This window comes from Pempheris klunzingeri, chromosome 1 (assembly GCF_042242105.1).
Source record: "Pempheris klunzingeri isolate RE-2024b chromosome 1, fPemKlu1.hap1, whole genome shotgun sequence".
Taxonomy (NCBI): Eukaryota; Metazoa; Chordata; class Actinopteri; order Acropomatiformes; family Pempheridae; genus Pempheris; species Pempheris klunzingeri.
The window spans coordinates 14,664,040-14,682,263 of record NC_092012.1 but is presented as its reverse complement, the minus strand read 5'-3'; the positions used below and the strand labels follow the sequence as shown (position 1 = coordinate 14,682,263).

Genomic DNA, 18,224 nt, shown 5'->3' with positions numbered 1-18,224 from the left:
TAGCATCACAGGAGGCTTTATCTTATTGATCAAAGTGTCTGGTTTAGGAATCATCAGATCAGATGGCTGAGAAAGCGTTATGGTGTAGCTCTCCAGAAAGCATTACTAGACACTAATGTGGGGAGTGTCTTAATGGTGCTCACTCTTGGCTGTGCTAATGTGGGTGTGTGCGCGCTCGTGTTCGTGAGTGTGCTTAAAAGCACTGTAAATGAGGAAATGTGGAAGTGGCCATATCATCTCCGCAGTTAATTTGGAGAATAAGGATCATCATTCATTATTTCCCATTCACTGTGTAAATCCCACAGGAGGCCCTCAGAGGCCATTATCTCAGACCCAGCTCGCCATGTTCTGCTGTCTTTATCTTGTCTTTTTTTGGCTTTTCTCAGACACGTCACTGCTGTTATTGGCTGAGCCCCCAAGCTGGCTCTTTGACAAAGTCATATCTGAGAGGAAGGTCAACAACACAAGAGAAAGCCATTTACAATTCATAGAGATAGCAAAGAGAAGGGGAAAGAAAAGAAGCTCACTCTTTCCCAAGCAAGGATTTGACTGCTGCTTTAAAAGGGGCGTTTCTCCTCTTCTCATCTTTGGCTGTGACTGGGCCTGGAGAGGAATAAAGATAAAAGTGAAGGAAGAGCACTCACCCATGAATGCAAAGCATCCTCCCTTACAGCTACTCTAACACTTGTCAGATACATTTGGAGTCTAGGTGTGTAATTTTTGGCACCAACTAATGAGTTTTGATACTGATGCACAAGATAACCACAGCATATAATTCTAAATCAAGAATATTTTTTTTGCAAGATATAAAGATTGAAATCCCCCTTGGGCTAATTTGTAATATTGGGCTACATAAACAAAATTGATTTGGCCTGACTCCCATAGTCAATCCATGGTCATCACTGGCTCTAGACCACTAATATGTCAAATAAGTCCACTCACCTCCTCAGGCTCTACTGTCTCTGATGTGCGTCTGAAGTTCCCTCAGAGAAACATCGAAGTCATGCTGTGCTCTTGTTGTGACTGGAGTATATGATATCTCATCCACCACCCTGCAGTGCACATCACTCCATCCTTAACTCCTTCATTGCCACAGCTTTGTACGAGGACATCAGCTGAGCAAATGCTGAAGTCAGCTGTCATTGTCATTTAGCTGTTTTCAGGCAGCACTTAGTGAAGAATTACATCCAATTATGTGTCAATATGTAAAATATCAGTGTTTTACTCGCTTTACTCTTCTTTCTTAGAGACTAATCTCCCCAAGATGTGACATGAACAGACTAGCAAATAATAACAACAATGTAAAAGGGTACTCTTTGGATTAGATGAGCAATAAATGTACAAATAATATGATAGTTTTCATTCGGTAGACTTATTTGTTTCAAAGCGTGAAAACCTTCTTCTCACTTCTTTCTCTTTAACTGCAGCCCCTCAACTAAGTTTAAGACAATTAGAGTACATCCAGTCCAATCTGTTTGTACCATTGGTAACACCAGTCTCTGGCAAGAGTCTCCCAGACAGATCAAGGCACTTTCTCTGATACCTTAGCAGAGCAGAATAAGCAGTCTAGTAGTACAGCATGAATGAATAGCTCACACAGTCTTACTGCTTTACTGCTGTGGTCATAAGCAGCAGGGGGCCCACAGTCCCGGATTTAGCCTGACAGTGTTTGAGATTATGAGGCTAATCCTCTCAGCCCAGGCTGTCAGGGTACTTTTAGAGTCTGCTACAGAGGACTGACTCTTAGCTCTGGGCCTATATCATTTTGATTGACAGCAGAGTTGTCTGATTGATATATCAACTGTCTCCTCTCCTCTCCTCTCCTCTCCTCTCCTCTCCTCTCCTCTCCTCTCCTGTGACCAGTGACCACAAACAGTATAACTAGTATAACTCTTATTAATACCTGAATTCCTGATGGGTATTTTCCAGATACCCCATTTTCACTCAGCTGCATTTTGCAAATACATTTACAATGGTGAAGGCATTTTAGCTGATATCCTGCTGGAAAGAGCAGGTCCAACAAATAATCCAGGTGAAATATAGCTACACCACAGCAGTAAGAAAGGCTGGGAGCTTAGTATACAGTAAGTCCTGAAAAGTGGGTATTATTTTTATTGGTTCAACTTGAATGCTGCTCAGTTTCTTGATGTCATCATCACGTCACTGGCGTCCCCAGTTGATTGGCTTACTGACACCTTCACATAGTTAGTACACTCAGTGGGCCAGATCCAGATCCATTTAGTCTATTCTTAGGTTGCTTTGACCGTGGTGAGAAACACTGTGCTTTTTCTTTACTTAATATTTATTTAATTTTCCACAATGAGACTTTAGTGTTGAAAATAAATCCCCATTCAAAATGTAGAAACACACATAATTTAATCAGCCACTAGATGGCACATCACTTTGTTTTACTTTGCAGTATTTGTTGATGGCCCATGACATTCATCCATAAGTGGGACAGGTGTTGTGTTACTGACATGTGGTTGCTATTGTGCAATGTTCTGATTTAATGTAACAGAAGCTATGCCTACATTACGCAATATCAGAAAGAGATAAGCCGCCCACATCTTCATGTTTTATTGTGGTAACATTGGAAGCTCATTTTATAAGTATAAATCTCTCCATGCAAAAGAACAGGCTGCAAACAAACACAGCAGTAAACCATGAGCATACTTGTGTTCTGCTGATTAATGATTGTGTTTTGCGAATGCAGTTAAACACCTCTGCAATCTATGAAAGTGCAAAACTGCGTATACTGTGTAATGTGAGTGAACGCATAAATGCCTTACCTGTATTTTATCAAGATGAAAATAAACTTCGAAAATGCATAATTATTATTTATGAGATGTACATTTAGATTTTGCTATCTCATCTTATCCAATAAGTCACAACCACAAGCACAAATATTGCAGTTTTACCCATCCAATTTCACTAGATGGCAATAGAGAACATACAATTACAGTTTTGAAGCTCACTCTGTTTCTCCTGCACACAAACATAATACAAAGTTTTGCAAAGCTGTAATTGGCTTTTCTGGTCAATTAAAGCAAAAGCAGACACCATCTCCAGCCAACACTTCTAATTTCTAATCATCACATTTTAAATGGGTATAAAATGCTTTGGGCTTTACAAAAAACTAAGGCCATACATAATTGAATTCAGTCACAGGCTTATCGCTCATTTCCTGGATGATTTCACTAAGTCTTGTTTGTAAAAGCCAAGTGAATATCCAATTAGTGCTTGAAGGAAAAGCTGATAGACGTGCTAGTAATGAGCACTGGGGACGTGAAACAAGTGGCAATGAATATCCTACCCTAAGGATCCAGTTAGTTGGACTTACTTAATACCATTATTGAATTCCTGACTTTTAATTGTAGTGAATCTGCGTATGTGAATATCCTCAGTCTGACCTGATGGCCTGTCATTCTGTGAAGTGTTTAAACTACTGTATGTAGATTATCAAAGTGCCTTGTTGAGAGTTGTGCCCTTTGTGGGACTGGTCTGAAGAGAGAAAAGGAATACAGCCAAAAGAGAAATCTGTGTACATGTCGCAGGTGGTGTAGTCTGAGAGAAGGCGTGATAATGTGTCAAGGAAGGATGTCTGCAGCCTTTCAGTGCTGTTCAGTCTCAGGGGGCCACTTGAATGTGAAGGTCATGATCAGTGCTTTTTTGGACCCGTTTTTGCGATGCTTTCGCAGGAATGTAAGGCCGGAACCCCCCGCATCAGCCTTCTTGTGTCCCAACCATCTACCATTGAATACAGATGGAGCTCAGCCTCCTCTGATGGCTTTAGGGCTGGTCTGTGGTGTGGGGTGAGCCAAACAAATATGAGCTGAACCAAGCAGGAATGCGCCTGGCACCCTGTCTGCCCTTTTTCTGAGGGGAAGGGGGGGGGGTGTCATAACTAGGGGAATGTAGTGAGAGGAGGGGAGGCTCTAATGAGACCCTGTAATCACTTAACAGAGGCCAGGTGCTCTGTGTCTTGCTATAGCAGTGAACTCCAGACAATAGAATGCCACTTTGAATTTACAAGAGCCAGGAGCAAAGGAGGTCTGGACAAGGTCTAGGTTTTGTATGCAAAATGTTTATTGAATAACAAAGTTATTGCTTTGACACAAATAAAATAGAACACATTTACAAATATATAATATACCTATAAAACAGATATCCTATTACCACAGTTTGCAAAAGATAATGACAAATAGCTACAATGCCCATATACTGTATATTTCTTCCTGTACAAAAATAGTCCTATCTGCATAAGTACTTTAATGTAACCTCTATATAATATTTAAATAAAGGAATTCATATATACATATACCTGCAATAAAAACAAATATAGATTGCACATGTTTTTATACAAACAATAACAATTTCAAGTATATTTCAATCCATTGTGGACTGGCACATATCTCACAGAATCTAAGGCATTTTCCCTTATACAGTGTCCAAAACTTGGTATAAACTGAGAGCTTCAGAGCTCTGTAGCCTATCTTCCCGTTTGGCATTGTGATGAAGATGTCTTTTCCTGATGATTCATTTGACTTTAAGTCCAAATGGAAAAGTGCAGACAAGTGCTGACAGTTTGGAACATGGTGTATAATCCTTAGAGGATAGCACTTATCAAAGTCCTGGCCTTGAGGAAGAAATGTGTAAAGTCCCAGAATGTTAGAAGAGAGTTCCCTCTTTGAGCCAGAGGATGTGTCCACTTTGCCAGGTGTTAGCACTCTTCCTTTCCCCCTGCCAAGCAGAGAGCAGCACCTGTAGTTTGCTCCTCGCTGTGCCATCCAGTGTCTGTAAGCCAGCTGCAGTTGTTTGCACGCTCTACATCGCTGAGCTGCAAGAAGCTCAGTGCAGCCAGTCTTGCTCTGACTCAGTCCTCACGCCTGGAAAAAATGCACTGGAGAATACTTGGCAGCAGTCAGAGGCATTTCGAGAATTTTAGAACAGAGCAGAGAGGACACTACTCCCTCGCTTTTGTTCCCAGCTCCTCTTGCAGAGTTCTGCTCATGTCCGTCTGAGGAGAGACTCAAGCTTGTGAACTTGCGAGTCAGTTATGCTCCACACGGGCCTCAGCCTGCCCTGCTCTAGCCTCAGTGTGACTCTGTGCGCTGGAAGAGATCGACGCCTCCGGCCGTATCCCTGTGGGCTGATCTTGTCAACTGGGGCACTCCCGATCTTCAACTTGTTATTGAGCTGGTGCAGGCGATGTGCCAGGTCATGCACTGTGCAGGTGCCCAGCGAGCAACCGTGTCTTCTCGACTGGTTGGCTGAGTTTTTAGACCTCTTGGTTCGGACATTGATGTCAGTGCTGGAGGACAGAGACAGAGAGAAGAGCACATTAATTCATGCTGTTCACTCCTGAGTTGTTATTGTCTGCTTAAATTTTGTATTCCTTTTCTATGACAAGCAAAAGTACATTTACACACATGGTTGTGTGGTTAGTGCCTTACCTGGAATGTGGCAGCAAAGTATCCCTGATATCTTCTGGTCTGACAAAGTGCTCCATCTCCTCTGTCTTCTCTACTGATACGCTGTCAAGATCCCGTCTCAATCTGCTCCCTAGCCATATGCTGAGCCTGGGAGGGGAGAAAAAAAGGTCCATCAGTCTTAGGGAGATAATTCAGTAGACAGGTAACTGCTGTCACAGCCTTGACAGACTGTTACAACTTGGTTTCTTTTGATTATTCAGTGAATTACTTCTTTAGATAACTCACCTTTTTTTCAACTCCGGATTCACTTCAAGTTCCACACAGTGTGCTACTGTTGCCATCAGACAGCAATAGAGGAAGGAGTGGAAGATCATTTTCATTTTGACTCCTGAAAGTAGAGAAAACATTTGTTAGTTATTAATTCATGCTGTAAAGTTTAAGTCCATTAATTTCCTTCTATCTCTCTATGCATGCAAACCTCCCTTACACTGTGTTTCCATTAAATGCAACACTGGGGCTTGCTTACACAAGAGTCCAAAAGCCAAGTTATTTGCACTTATCATTCATTTATTTAGAATGTTAAGCTAAGGTCAGATTTTGCTCAGCTAAGTAAACCAACAACCATGCTTTGGGCCCCTGGCCAATACAGCGAAGGACATTCTACCAATGAGGGGTCCAAAATAGGCTCAGCTCAAAAGTAAAAAAAAAAACTAAAATGCTCAACTCAGTCACCCGATTATATAGAACATAACATAGCAAAAAAAATTGCTAAATGTATGATGTACTGCCTCTGTTGGATGCTTTACACCTTGAGGACAATTCCTCCACAGACACGCACATTAAGAGCTGAACTGCTTATATAACCAGACAGATAACCTGTCCTTGTCTCTACACTTGTGCCCTGACCTCAAAAAAGCAAGGATAAAGCCATCAGCTGGGAGCAGTGCAAATCACAGCAATATCCTCTTGAAAAGAAAGTGCACATACCTGTAGTTCTCTGATAATTCAGCTGGAAGAGAAAGGTCTTGTTGTAGAATCAGTTGTAAAAGAGTACTCCACAGGTTTCTTGAATTTGCCACTGGCTCTGTAAGGCAGCTGTGTCACTCTGCTAATAGCTCCTACACACCAGACAGGGAGCCTTTATACAGGAGGTGGGAGGGGCTCATTGACTGACACACACAGTTTCTCATCCTTTTCCCCCACCCCATGCAGTACATTACTGCTGTGCTGCTGCACATGTAGTACAACAGCGCAACAAAGTAATGAGATCAGGAATGAAAATCAAAAATTAAAAAATAGTTTTACAGCTCAGAGAGTAATTGCAGCCATTGTTTCCTGTTTAAACTGAGTCAAAGCATGAACTTTTTCACAGCTCAGTATGAATGATGCAATATCAAAGTTTTAATATTGTCATAAAATGTTGCTTGTTTTGCTTCAGTATGTGTATATAATGTTCAACAAATCAATGGTCATAAGTTATGCAAGTGAAATACCACACTCACTGTCCCTGTTAGAGAACAATTTGTTCATCTCTTCTATGGGTGGGGGAGTACTAGAACTCTAAATAATCACAAAAGAAAAGGCTTAAACATTCATCTCATTATATTTGAACTTTAACATAAGTTAGTTGTAGTTTTTGTTAACCCTCCTTTCAGCCCAACTAGCTAATTGTGTCGAATAAAATTTAAGGAATGTTTCCACAATCTGCTTTTCAGGACACTCCCCGACACAGTGAAGTTCCATGTGAGCCTGAAGTGCCCTGAATGATGAATTTGAGATGTGGAAGGAGACAAGCATTGAGTAACTGATTAAATATAGTAAGTATGCCAAACTGTAAACACAATATATTCAATGTATTTGTTTGTACAAGGCAAATATTTGACTCCAGACTCACCATGTAATTTATTTGAATATTTGGATAAATGTGAAATGGAATTTTACAATTATCTAAAAATAAATTTAGAGTCAGAAAAGGAACTTGAACAACAATCTATGACGTATGAACAATATTGGCTTAGACATTTTTTAGAAATAATTCTACTGAACTGTTGCTGTTATAAATTTGAAGTTATATGACTTCACTTTTGGCCTCAGGAATGCATTCACAAGAATCTGGTGGTTGATAATGGGAGAGACATCCAGTCTGCCTGTACCTCTCAGACAATATCAGTCCCTCACATTATTTTTTACTCCATGTGATGGCCAGTACAGAGAGTCACTGTAAGCCTGCATGCAGCACGTTTGGCACGTCCATATATGTTTATCCATCCATTGTCTATACCTCTTATCCTTAAGGGTCGCTGGAGCCAATCCCAGCTGACACTGGCCGAGAGGCGGGGTGCACCCCGGACTGGTCGCCAATCATGTGTGTTTTTATTAAAGATAAATAGGTTAAAGTAACACAGGGAGGAATATATTTAAAGAACAGTGAGCTACAGTGTATTCTGTAGGGCTCTAAACAACACCTCTGTCAGTGGGGTTCATGAGGCAGATGTAGATAATAAGCCCCAAAGGCGAAACATACACAGTCAGAAATAATGTCTTTGTATCACATCCTTCATCACTGACCCACAGCGTGTGTAGATCTGTGTCTGTGCCAGAGATAAACATTTTGTTATGAAGAGATAATGTACACTTCAGAGACACTGATTCCAAAATAATTGAAATCATACGCCCTTTCATTCCATGTATGAAATGCTGTAAATACCAGAGAAAAACCATTTCATTTTACTAGTGTAGAAATCCCAGTGCTGTAATTTCCACAAGGTGCAATATGGAATAGTTTGAGAATAGGTTTAGAAAATGCTTTCAGTTTTGATTTTTGTTTCAGTTTCGGTAAAGGCGAAAGTCGGTGCATTTCAACATAATTTCAAACATACTCAACACTTGACATTCCACTCAAGCATATCAACATCCTATAAATCATATCTTATCGTCTTAAGTCCCTGACACAGAACCTTCCTTCCTATTTATATCTCATGCGACCTCATTCCACACATGGTGTCATATTTTAAGCTAAAAAAAAGTCAGAAATGTCAAACACATGTTCTGTAAAACAGCAAAAGTTGTGTAAGCACTTTGTAATGATAATTGCCTCCGGCAAACAAGTAATCTCCTCACCAGAGTTTATAACAGGAGATTGTGCAATAATGACAACAAAATCCTGCTGCTGCTTTTTGGCTCCTTATATAGAAATCTTTTGCTTGTCCTCTGTGAAGTTGCTGTCGTAGGATGACTGACACCTTTTGTATGGCCTTACACTCTACGTGTGAGCAGGTACGTGTGGCAGGAAACCTGAGCAATTAATGTAATGTGTGCCAGGAAGAGGAGGGTGTCAACCCCAAAGGCACAAATTTGAAAGATGATTCATAATAATTACAATGCTATTGACCCTAGAAATATATGTCAACTGGGAATGTGTGTTGTTTGAGGTCCCATGACTTCCCCATCATTCTTTTGATATGATAAGCACAATATTTAAACACCCACTCTGTATTTCTTCATGGTTTGGCTTGAGTTCAACTCTTTAACGACCACTGTCTTCATCTTCCTTTTACTAGCAAGCCAAAACAATAAGTGGAACAAGAGAGGGAGAGAAACAAAGAAAAAATAAATTAGCAAGATGTTGGAAAGAGAGATGAAGAGTGAGAGAACATACAGTGGAAATTGCATGCTGTGTTCCTGCTATTGTTGACAGTGACGTGGTTTGTGTGTTCCCCTCACACACATTAGCTGTAGGACTGATTTCCATGTGCTATTGCCAGTGAAAGCCTCATAAATATTCAATATTTTGTACCAACCACATGAGTTTGCCCTGTCCCTCTAACTGTATGTCAAATCACAACCACATTCATTTTAATTGACCAAGAAACCAAGACACCATTTCTCTTTTGTTGCGCTTACCGCAAAATCAAAGCATTCAGAGGAAATGGGTTAAACACAGATATATTATTTTTTATAGGAATAACCACCAATCATTTTGCTATTGCATTTGGAGCAGCTTGTTAAGGGGGAAAAATGAACCTTGGCTTTATGAAATTTTGCTTATTTTTAAACCAGTTTTCTTTTGTACTGGTGGCAGACTCGACTAGTGGGTCATGAAACATGAAAATCCCATCTGCTGAATGTAACATGATAAATATTCCACATGACTCTGTCAAAACTGCTTTCCCACTTATTTGTTGCTTACATTTATCTACCAATGTGGCATAATAATAATTTAATTATTCCCATCTATTGCATTAAAGCTCCATAGATGTATGTTAGCCCACTAAATGGGAGCCTGTCACGGTACACATATATGAGAGACGTATCTCTCTCTCTCTCATTCTTCGGCTAAGTGGGTGGGTAACCGCTGCCTAACCCGGCGGGTAAGTAGGCAGACAGACAGGCAGCAGTCCAAACGTTTTATTCAGGCTGAATGCTTTGCAGTCTGGTTTTATTAACTATATGATTTATTAATTGTTATTGGGCTGTTATGAGAATTTCAACAAATATGACAAAAAAATGTTTTTAAAATAAGTTGCACACCCTTCCTTTAAAGCTGCACTAGGCGATATTAGTTATAATTTGGGTTGAAATAACCTATATTGACCATTGCATGTGGCTAACAATAATCAATTGAAGGGTTCCTTTAAAAAAATTGTGCATCTGTGAGCACTTTTGTATTTAGTTTTTAAAAAATGGGACCCTGTCTGAATGAAACAACCAGTCAGGATTAGAGGAACCCTTCAATTAAATACTGTTAGTGAGGGAAACCCCAGGTTGCACAATGGCTGTGATTTGCTAAAATGAAAATATAAATATAAAAAGGAGCAAGCCCTCACAGACACACTTTTTTTTTTTAATAGGGAATCATCGGATTAAATATTGTAAGTGACATGCAATGGTCAAAATAATAAATAAAATTGCCTACTGCAGCTCAGGCAGTAATCACTGTTGCAATAGCAGGCTTCCCATCGTGGTTGTCAATACATTTCCCACAGTAAAAGCTAGTATTATGCAGGCGTAGTGGCTGTCAGTGTGTCCCTGATGTTAAAAAAAAGGGTGGGGACCCCCTGCTTTGGAGCCTCTGCTGGGGACACAGGGCTGTATTTGTAAACTCCAGGGCCCACGCCCATGGATGTCTCCCGCTCCTGCACGCAAGCGCAGTGACACTCCTTCTGTCAAACATGGCTGTGCTTTGGAAGAAGGAAAAATGCTGAATTGTGTTGGTGTATCTCGGGAAAAGCAGCAGACATGGCTAGATTGGCAGACTATTTTATTGTCGTGGGATACGATCAGGAGAAAGCCGGTAAGTTTGGCGGAGGGGCGGCTCGCAGATTGAGGAGCGGCTCCTGAGTTTTTGCGTCCAGGCCGTCAGTCAGTGTGTGGTGATGTTGATGCTACATAGCTTTGCGCTTAGCTTAGCCGCAACAGCTACCAGGCGAGTCTGGAAACACTTTCGCTTTTTATTCTCATTAGCCGGACAGATACTGAACATCATCTGGCCGGCGTGTGTTTACAGATCAAGCACGCGCCTGATGGCAAGTCACCAGCGGATGTTTGTCCACGACGAGATGCGATATTTGACTTGGATCAATCGAAACTTTTCATGGATTCAAAATCTGTCACATCCTGTCCCTGTTGATCGTGCTGCTGTCAGGTCCGGGGCTGCTTTCTCAGGGGCTGAAGGGACACCCTCTCTGAATAATGCTCACTCAAGATCGTTTAAAACCAAATGTAGCTCTTCCTTGATCATACTGGTTTTGCTCACACTAGCGAGGTCAGGATTGCTATTAATGTTTGCATCCATTGTTTGTATATTTGTTACGCAATGTAATGGTGATGGGTTGCTACTTGCCTGTCCTGCACGCTCTGTTTTGGGTCTATTTTTACCCGCTGCAGCCACACTTGTCAATGATTTGTTGCGTTATATTTGTTTTTGCCGGAAGAGTGCTCAACTTTTTCATGATGGGCGTAACGTTATACAGCTGCGAGGAAAGGCAGTCCTTGTGCACGGCCAGATCCCCTCTTCCCTCCTCTCCCTCTCCTCTCTTGCTCTGTTGAGGGACACAGAGCTCCCCATGCCTCAGGTCCAGCCTCGCATTCTTTTCATCCAAGACAGGAAACAGCTTTGCACACATTTCCAAGCACTAATAGACAATTAGATGACAAACTTTTGGCACTGCGCTTATTTTCAGTTCCCACATTTCCAATTTTCCATGTTCCCTAATGATAAAAGGTGCTTTGTACAGTAAAGAGTGCAAATCAGTGCAATTTATTGCCGTTCACCCGCTTGTGAGGATCCAACAAGAACTGTTGCTCTGTGAGCAGCCTGGAGAAAGTAAAAAAAATATTCAGCAAATCTGCCTTAAGGGAACACATTCAAGCCTTAGCCTCTTTCAGTGGCGCCCATCCAGCACCATGTGTGACCAAAGAGGGGCCAGAGCAGCTGAATCCTCTTAGTCACCATAGCTTGCTATGCACAATAGGTAAACAGTGTCTTTCATCAGCTCTGTGCATCCCAGCGCCAACTGACAAATGAATTTTTTGTGCTCCCGGGACAAAATGTTCCTGGCATCACCAGAAGAGTCTGAATGGATTCACATTCACCACGAAGGAAACACAGGGACCATAACTTTAGTTTTTTTTTTCCCCACTGGCCACTGATGATAATGATGAAGCTGCTTGTGCAGAGAGCAAGCAATAAAAGTCGGCCATCTCAGACTGTGGTCGATTAGGACGCTGTGAAGGCTTATGCCCCTCCGCAGGACAAAAATGATCCCCTGCTGCTTATTGAATTGTATTTGTCTGATTTTATTTTGTTTTTCTGACTGTAATGTAGCGTATCAGTTGTTGGTTTTGGCTGGAGCCCTGCAGAGATGCTCTCGCTTGTAAGTCAGAGGGATTTTCTCAGAGCTCGAAAATTAAAATGACTTTTACCTTCGAAACATGGCGGGAAATAAGATGACTGTTTATTTCTGTGACTGTTCAGAAAGCAATGCCTTTTCCCAGTGAAGCTGGCTCACAGAACCAGTCTGTTCACAGTCATGTGCAGCAGGTTGTCTAGACAACAGATTTTTCCTGTCCACCTTGCTTGCTAATTCAAACCAGGGATCCCTCTGTGGGTCATCACCAAGCCTCCTGCTCTGCACTGGCTTTTGCTCCACTGGTCTGACCCAATTCTCATTGTTAGATTACTATGGATGGACCAGTTGGAAAATAACGCTAACCACCAATCTGTTGAGGAATGGGCTTGGTTCCAGTTTGTAGTGATTCAGGATTACACTGTAAAAACAAAACCAGTAAACTCCAAATTTAAACGTTACCACACAAAATAGTGTGGTGTGGAGTTTTTTTTGTCCATGTAAAATAATAATCTTTGCATTTTAAAAAAAAAAAAAAAAAAAAAACATTGCTTACAACAAGTGGTGTGTGGCTGCAGTCAGATGCAACAGTGTGCAGTAGTAGTGGTGGAGAAGCTTCTCTTTGGGTGACACAGGGCGGTGTGGAGGTAGGAATACATGCAGGTGCAGTGCAGTGGGCTTGTAGTTTCAATACTGTATAGTAAAGATTAAGTATGAAGGTAGAAAAGTGATCAAGTACTGTGTAGTCACTAAATTCAGTGAGAATTGTTACCTTACACGACCCAGTTTCATTAACTTGCTTATATTGCTCTTTTATTGCTGAATACTTTTTCCCCTTCAGAATGAATATAAATCCAGGATACGTGTCTCCAGCAAGAACACTTGTGATATTTTCAGTTGGAGTCAAGTGACCTATTTACAAAAAAATGTATCAAAAGCCACATAACTAATGGTCAAATCATTGTGCATGGTGCAGCACACTGAAGCAATATAAAGCAAATGGAAAAAAAAGTCAAAGAAAAGTAGGGCGACTTCCAACTCCATAGTTCATTGTTGACCTTAAAATGTATCGCAGGAATGCTGCCTGTCGTTTTTAGTGCGTCAGATATGTGAAAATGAATACGCAGTGGCGAGTACGATAAAAGGGAACATGATCTGAGAGACAGATTCCTCCATTAGGCATTGGACCAGATTCTGCCTCCCTGGGGGCCAATGTCATGGGCCACAAACCTTGGAATTATTTTCATGAATAATGTTGGAATGTGATAAAGCTGGCTCAAATGGAGGCATGTATTGAACTCTATAATCTGTATTTTCTGTCTGCAGTAGGACACTGTTTCTATTTATTGGCAAGAGTTTATATACGGCCTGGCGTGCTGCTCACCATAAACTGTAATTTGCCAAGTGAAGGAGAGGAATTTGCCCAGCTGCTTTTCTCAAACAGTTTACTGGATGGATATCACCATTCTTTTCTTTTTTTTTTTTTTTGAATCAAACTGCTTTTGGAATGTGTTTCACAGTCATAGTGCCCAATCTCTAGTGTCTGTGACTTTATGGTCTGGATTTTCTGGTCTGGAATGGCTTATGTAACGCAGCACAATCCTGCAAAATAGCTGGTATACTTCCAAATGTTCAATAGCAAAACACTTCCATCTGCAGTAATCATTCGACAGAGCGATGCTGCTATGTGTCATTAGATGTTTATCTGCAGAGATGTAAGTTCGCAAGCTTTAGATGTGGAGTCATTTCTTAATCGGCCTGCCCTGTAATGTCGCCTGACTCAAATTCATTAATGCCTTTTAAGCATTATTGTAACAGCTGTAACAAGAATGACTCAATACTAGGTTTTATCCTCTGAAACTTTGATGAATTGACCTTCTGTTACAACTTCTCAAAGAGTGTTTGTTTTTGTGCTGGCTCTTTTGACACACCCACAAGGAAAGTGCTTTGGCAAAAAAAATAACACCCTTTTCTCAAAGAACAAAACCAGCATTCGAACCTCCAAGAGGTTTGCGTTTTTGTCTGCTATTTTTGTTTACGTATTTCATCTTGGTGGAAATTCTATGAAAATAGCGCATGTTGGTGCGTCTGTGGTTTGTCTTGATGGTTGTCTTCCTAAACTTATACGCTTAAACGATCTCTTGCCTTTCACTCCGGGCTATAAAGTGGTTTTCGAGCTTGTGTTGGTCTGCACCAGCTGGGGATTCATAGTTTTATTTACTGGATCTTTTTGATTAGTTTCAAGTACTGTTTGACTAACGATCACACATCTGCTGGCTTTGGCCTGGCTTCTGTGCTCATTCATGGTCTCCTCATGTCAGAGAATGCCCGCATCATGGACTGCATAAAACACAGTTGAGCTACATGTTACCTAGAGTGTAAAATATTGAGCTTTTTCTGATTGCAACAGTAACAGTGTGCATGCTTTTTTTTCATTTGTTCAGTTTCAAATATGAGACATTTCTCAGAACTAAAACTTGATTTATGAAGATTGTTTTCACAGGATCAGAATGTTGTTCAGGAAGTTGTCTGGAACCTCATTTTTACATGTATACAATTTGCGAGCCTTTGTCTAAAAATATGTCACATAAACAAGGTTCTTCAAAGCATTAACTCTTGATAATCAGTCCAAGATTATATTTGACATCTGTTTGCTTACGCTGTGGTGATGGCTAAAAGCCACGTGTTAACTTAGTAAGTACTAAGTTTGGCTGGATAACGCCATAAAGTAAATAAGGTTTGGACACACTGTCTTCAGAGATCTGCTCTTTCAACACGAGATGTTGATTTCATGATGTAGATGCAAGATCTTGAAGTGCCGCCATGTATTGTGGTTAATTTTCTAAATCATTAGTTATCCAAGCCAAGTCAAGTTGTGTAGTCTGTTTTGTTTCATCAACATCAGCAGAAACACATGTTCAAATGTTGGTCTGCTTAAGGAACAAGATTCATAGCTGCACTATCATACGCATATACAACCTATATACTACTTGTATTATTTATGGGGAGGTAGTAGTTTCCGATTCAACTATTTTAGCAAAGTGAGTTATTGGTTTTCTTGGTTTTATTTGGATGATCAAGTGCTGCATTCACTGTGCTGTGTTTTCACGTGCATAATATACCACTTTTGCCAATACTGCAAATGGCTGATTATCACGTAATAACAACCTCTGCATGACCATTGCATTATTAAAATTATCCAGAGGTTTTCAGTTGAAAAACATTCACCTCCATTTTGAGTTTCACTTTCTTCACATCTGTGATTTGACCCTTTGATAACTATAGTGGTTTATCAAAAAAAAACCCAAAAGGTTCTCATACATCCCTCACACAGCCGTTGATGCCAAATACCATTCCTCCTATTATTTCAGCACCAACAGGCTGCTTGTGGTTAACAAAGGTGTCACACTGTTGCAGGGAGTAAGATGGGGCATTGTTTCACTTCTACTTTACATTGTGGATTTGCTGCCTCCATTGATTGTTTTCTTTTCAACTCCACATTTGGCAGCATCTCGTTTGGATTCAGACTTGGTGGTGAGAGGCATCCTGACCACAATGGAGGAGTTCCTTCCTCTCTGCTGTAGAGTTAAAAACTGATTCGTAGGGAAACTCCAGTGGCTACTGTTACGCTGCTCCCAGCCTGTTGATAAGGTTATACAATCAGTGCTTTGTGATTTCTCTGGCCATGCAAATGATGCTAAAGTTCATGCGAGGAAACATTTTAGTCATGATATTTTAAGAGTAAATAAAATGTGACAGATAAGGTAGGTTGGTGGTATAAAGTTGGAAAAAGTACCGTAAAACAGTAGGTCATCTCCTTCTCCAAAATAAGCTAACCATTTCCTTAATCTGATGTAATTCAATAGCCCTGTGACTGCAATATCTATGCCTTAAAACTGCTGCGGCGTTGAACTAAAATGAACTCAGCCTGGATGTGATGAACACAGACATGTTTCTGAGCTCAGACTCATCTGAAAAGCATTAATGTAAGTATACCAACAGACGTTACCAGGGACTGTAAAATGAATTGCATCTTATTGTTTGTTGAAAGGAAAAGGGAGAGTGATTTTTGGATGAACTGTTGGCCTCCACATAGCTTTTCAAGAAGAAGGCAGAAGAGACTGAGTGATGACCGTGGCATTGATACTGCACAGCTTTTTTGATCTCGAGCTGAGGAAAACAGCAAGTGATGAAAAGATGACGGAGTCGTTTATTTAGAGATATTAAAGTTGATCATTTCAACCTGGCTCGTGATGGTGACCCACTCGGGAACCACAAATCTGAGGAATGTCAAAATCGGCCTATAAATTTAAAGCTTTCTGTGTCAAACAATTCAAAAGAGGAGGCTGAAGAAACCCAATGCTGTGAATGTGGCACCGCAGCTCCTCTCCTGGCTGAAAAGTTTTCCCTTTCTCCCAACATTTTGACCGGAACATGACCTTAAGTGGTCAGTGTCTATCTTTTTACACACGTTTCCTGCCCAGCAGCTGTCTTCTTAGGCTGAAATGCTTCCTGAATTTGATATTTATGACATCATCAGCTCGCTAATCTCTGATACCCTTTTGCCATGTAAACGATTCCTTTGCATATCATCTGCACAGAACATCCAGAGCAGTTTAGTTTCCTGATGATGGTCACCCCTGAGGCCAAACTGGGTTTTCCCTTGCTTCAACAATGATCCTGGCTCTGATACAGAATTTAATTAAGAATTTAGTTAGAATTAGTGAATTTGAAACAGGTCTGTCCTTAAGCTTAACTGCAGAGTGAGGGACTGAAGTGATAAGACAAATGGAGCTGCTCTATACACAGCAACTATTGGAATAAAAGATGAGGCAAGATGACAGCGTCTGTGGTGATTTCACTGGGCTGTAGCCGCATTGTCTGACACACAGCTGGAAGCTCTACATTTAAACTGTTTTGGATGTAATATGTCAAACAAAACTTATATGATCCCACAAAGCCAGGCACTGTCTGGATGTGGAGTCATCCTCAGTCTCTCGAAATAGCTTGATGCAAATTCTATCTTTATGTGGATTTTCTCGTTAAACTGGGGTCTTGATATTGGAGTGGAAGATAAGGAATAAGTGATACCTGTGAGCTTGGTCCAGGGTGATCCACCTGTGTGTGTGGCTGGGCTAAAATCAGGTTAAGTACTGACGTAAATGTTACATAAACTGGCTCCTGAGTCCACTGGTGGCCTCTCCATACATGGTAAAATAAGCATTTGGCTGATTTAATCAACAGTAACAGCACTAAGATAAATCAGGAAGATGAATGGAGCTTTTTTCCCAAGAGGAGAAACATCTGCTCTAATCAAGAAAGACTAACAACTTTTCCTCTGTGCTTTTTCACTTGTTGTTGAAACTATGCTAAATCATGAAACTCGGTAATAAATTATTAGGGTCATTCAATCTTTCTGAGTGCTGAAGTCAGATATTTGTGTGTGTGTGGGTGGGTGTATGAATGTGTGTGTGCTGACTTGCAGTAATGGCTCAAGTCCCAGTGGGGTTGCATAGAAAGGGAATGTTAGATTTGAAATATCCCTTTTTCTGAAAGACTTATTTTATGAAATATCAAAACTTTTATTATGTTATTAGAGTCAGCATTGTGTTGGTAATATTGCTTTTATGCCCATATCTTGTTGAAAGTAGCTAGTTATTGTTCACCTAAAATTCAGCCTTGAACCAATACAATATTCTTGATTTTGCTATAAGATGTGTGGAGAACCCTGTTTCAGGTCCTGATATGAGTCGGGGGGCTTGCCTGTGTTCTCAGATCACTACTGTACCACCACACAGCTGTCACTGTGTTACAGACATGCAACATGCATGTGCTCTTAAGTGCAAGAGTGTTAGGCATTGTTGGGCATGGCAGCCTGCCATGGCAGGTGACAGAAACTGATGTAGACTCCAGTTTAACAAATCAAAATCAGTTTATGAGATGA

The 18,224-nt window shown here is 40.7% G+C and overlaps 2 protein-coding genes across 3 annotated transcripts in view; one reads left to right on the top strand and one right to left on the bottom strand.

Moving 5' to 3' along the window:
- Positions 1-4,062: 4,062 nt before the first annotated feature.
- adma (adrenomedullin a) lies at positions 4,063-6,530 on the bottom strand. Its single transcript, XM_070828916.1, has 4 exons — positions 6,420-6,530; positions 5,718-5,820; positions 5,454-5,579; positions 4,063-5,311 (listed from the first exon to the last, which is right to left on the bottom strand). The coding sequence occupies exons 2-4, from the start codon at positions 5,810-5,812 to the stop codon at positions 5,008-5,010; spliced, it is 525 nt and encodes a 174-aa protein (XP_070685017.1). The 5' UTR covers positions 5,813-5,820; positions 6,420-6,530; the 3' UTR covers positions 4,063-5,007.
- A 4,078-nt stretch (positions 6,531-10,608) lies between these two features.
- The window catches only part of sbf2 (SET binding factor 2), an 87,651-nt gene continuing 80,035 nt past the window's right edge, over positions 10,609-18,224 (top strand). For both annotated transcript variants that reach the window (XM_070833813.1, XM_070833804.1), the window contains exon 1: positions 10,609-10,725. In XM_070833813.1, the coding sequence (XP_070689914.1) occupies positions 10,671-10,725 (55 nt within the window). In that variant the 5' untranslated portion in view covers positions 10,609-10,670. The remainder of the gene's footprint in view (positions 10,726-18,224) is intronic.

What these genes read in the sequence shown, in the direction of transcription:
- adma (XM_070828916.1), bottom strand. Translation starts at nt 5,812, where the DNA reads ATGAAAATGATCTTCCACTCCTTCCTCTATTGCTGTCTGATGGCAACA. An exon ending in AATCCGGAGTTGAAAAAAAG is followed by an intron (nt 5,580 to 5,717) that starts GTGAGTTATCTA and finishes CTCCCCTCCCAG; the next exon opens with GCTCAGCATATGGCTAGGGA. An exon ending in ACTTTGCTGCCACATTCCAG is followed by an intron (nt 5,312 to 5,453) that starts GTAAGGCACTAA and finishes TCTGTCCTCCAG; the next exon opens with CACTGACATCAATGTCCGAA.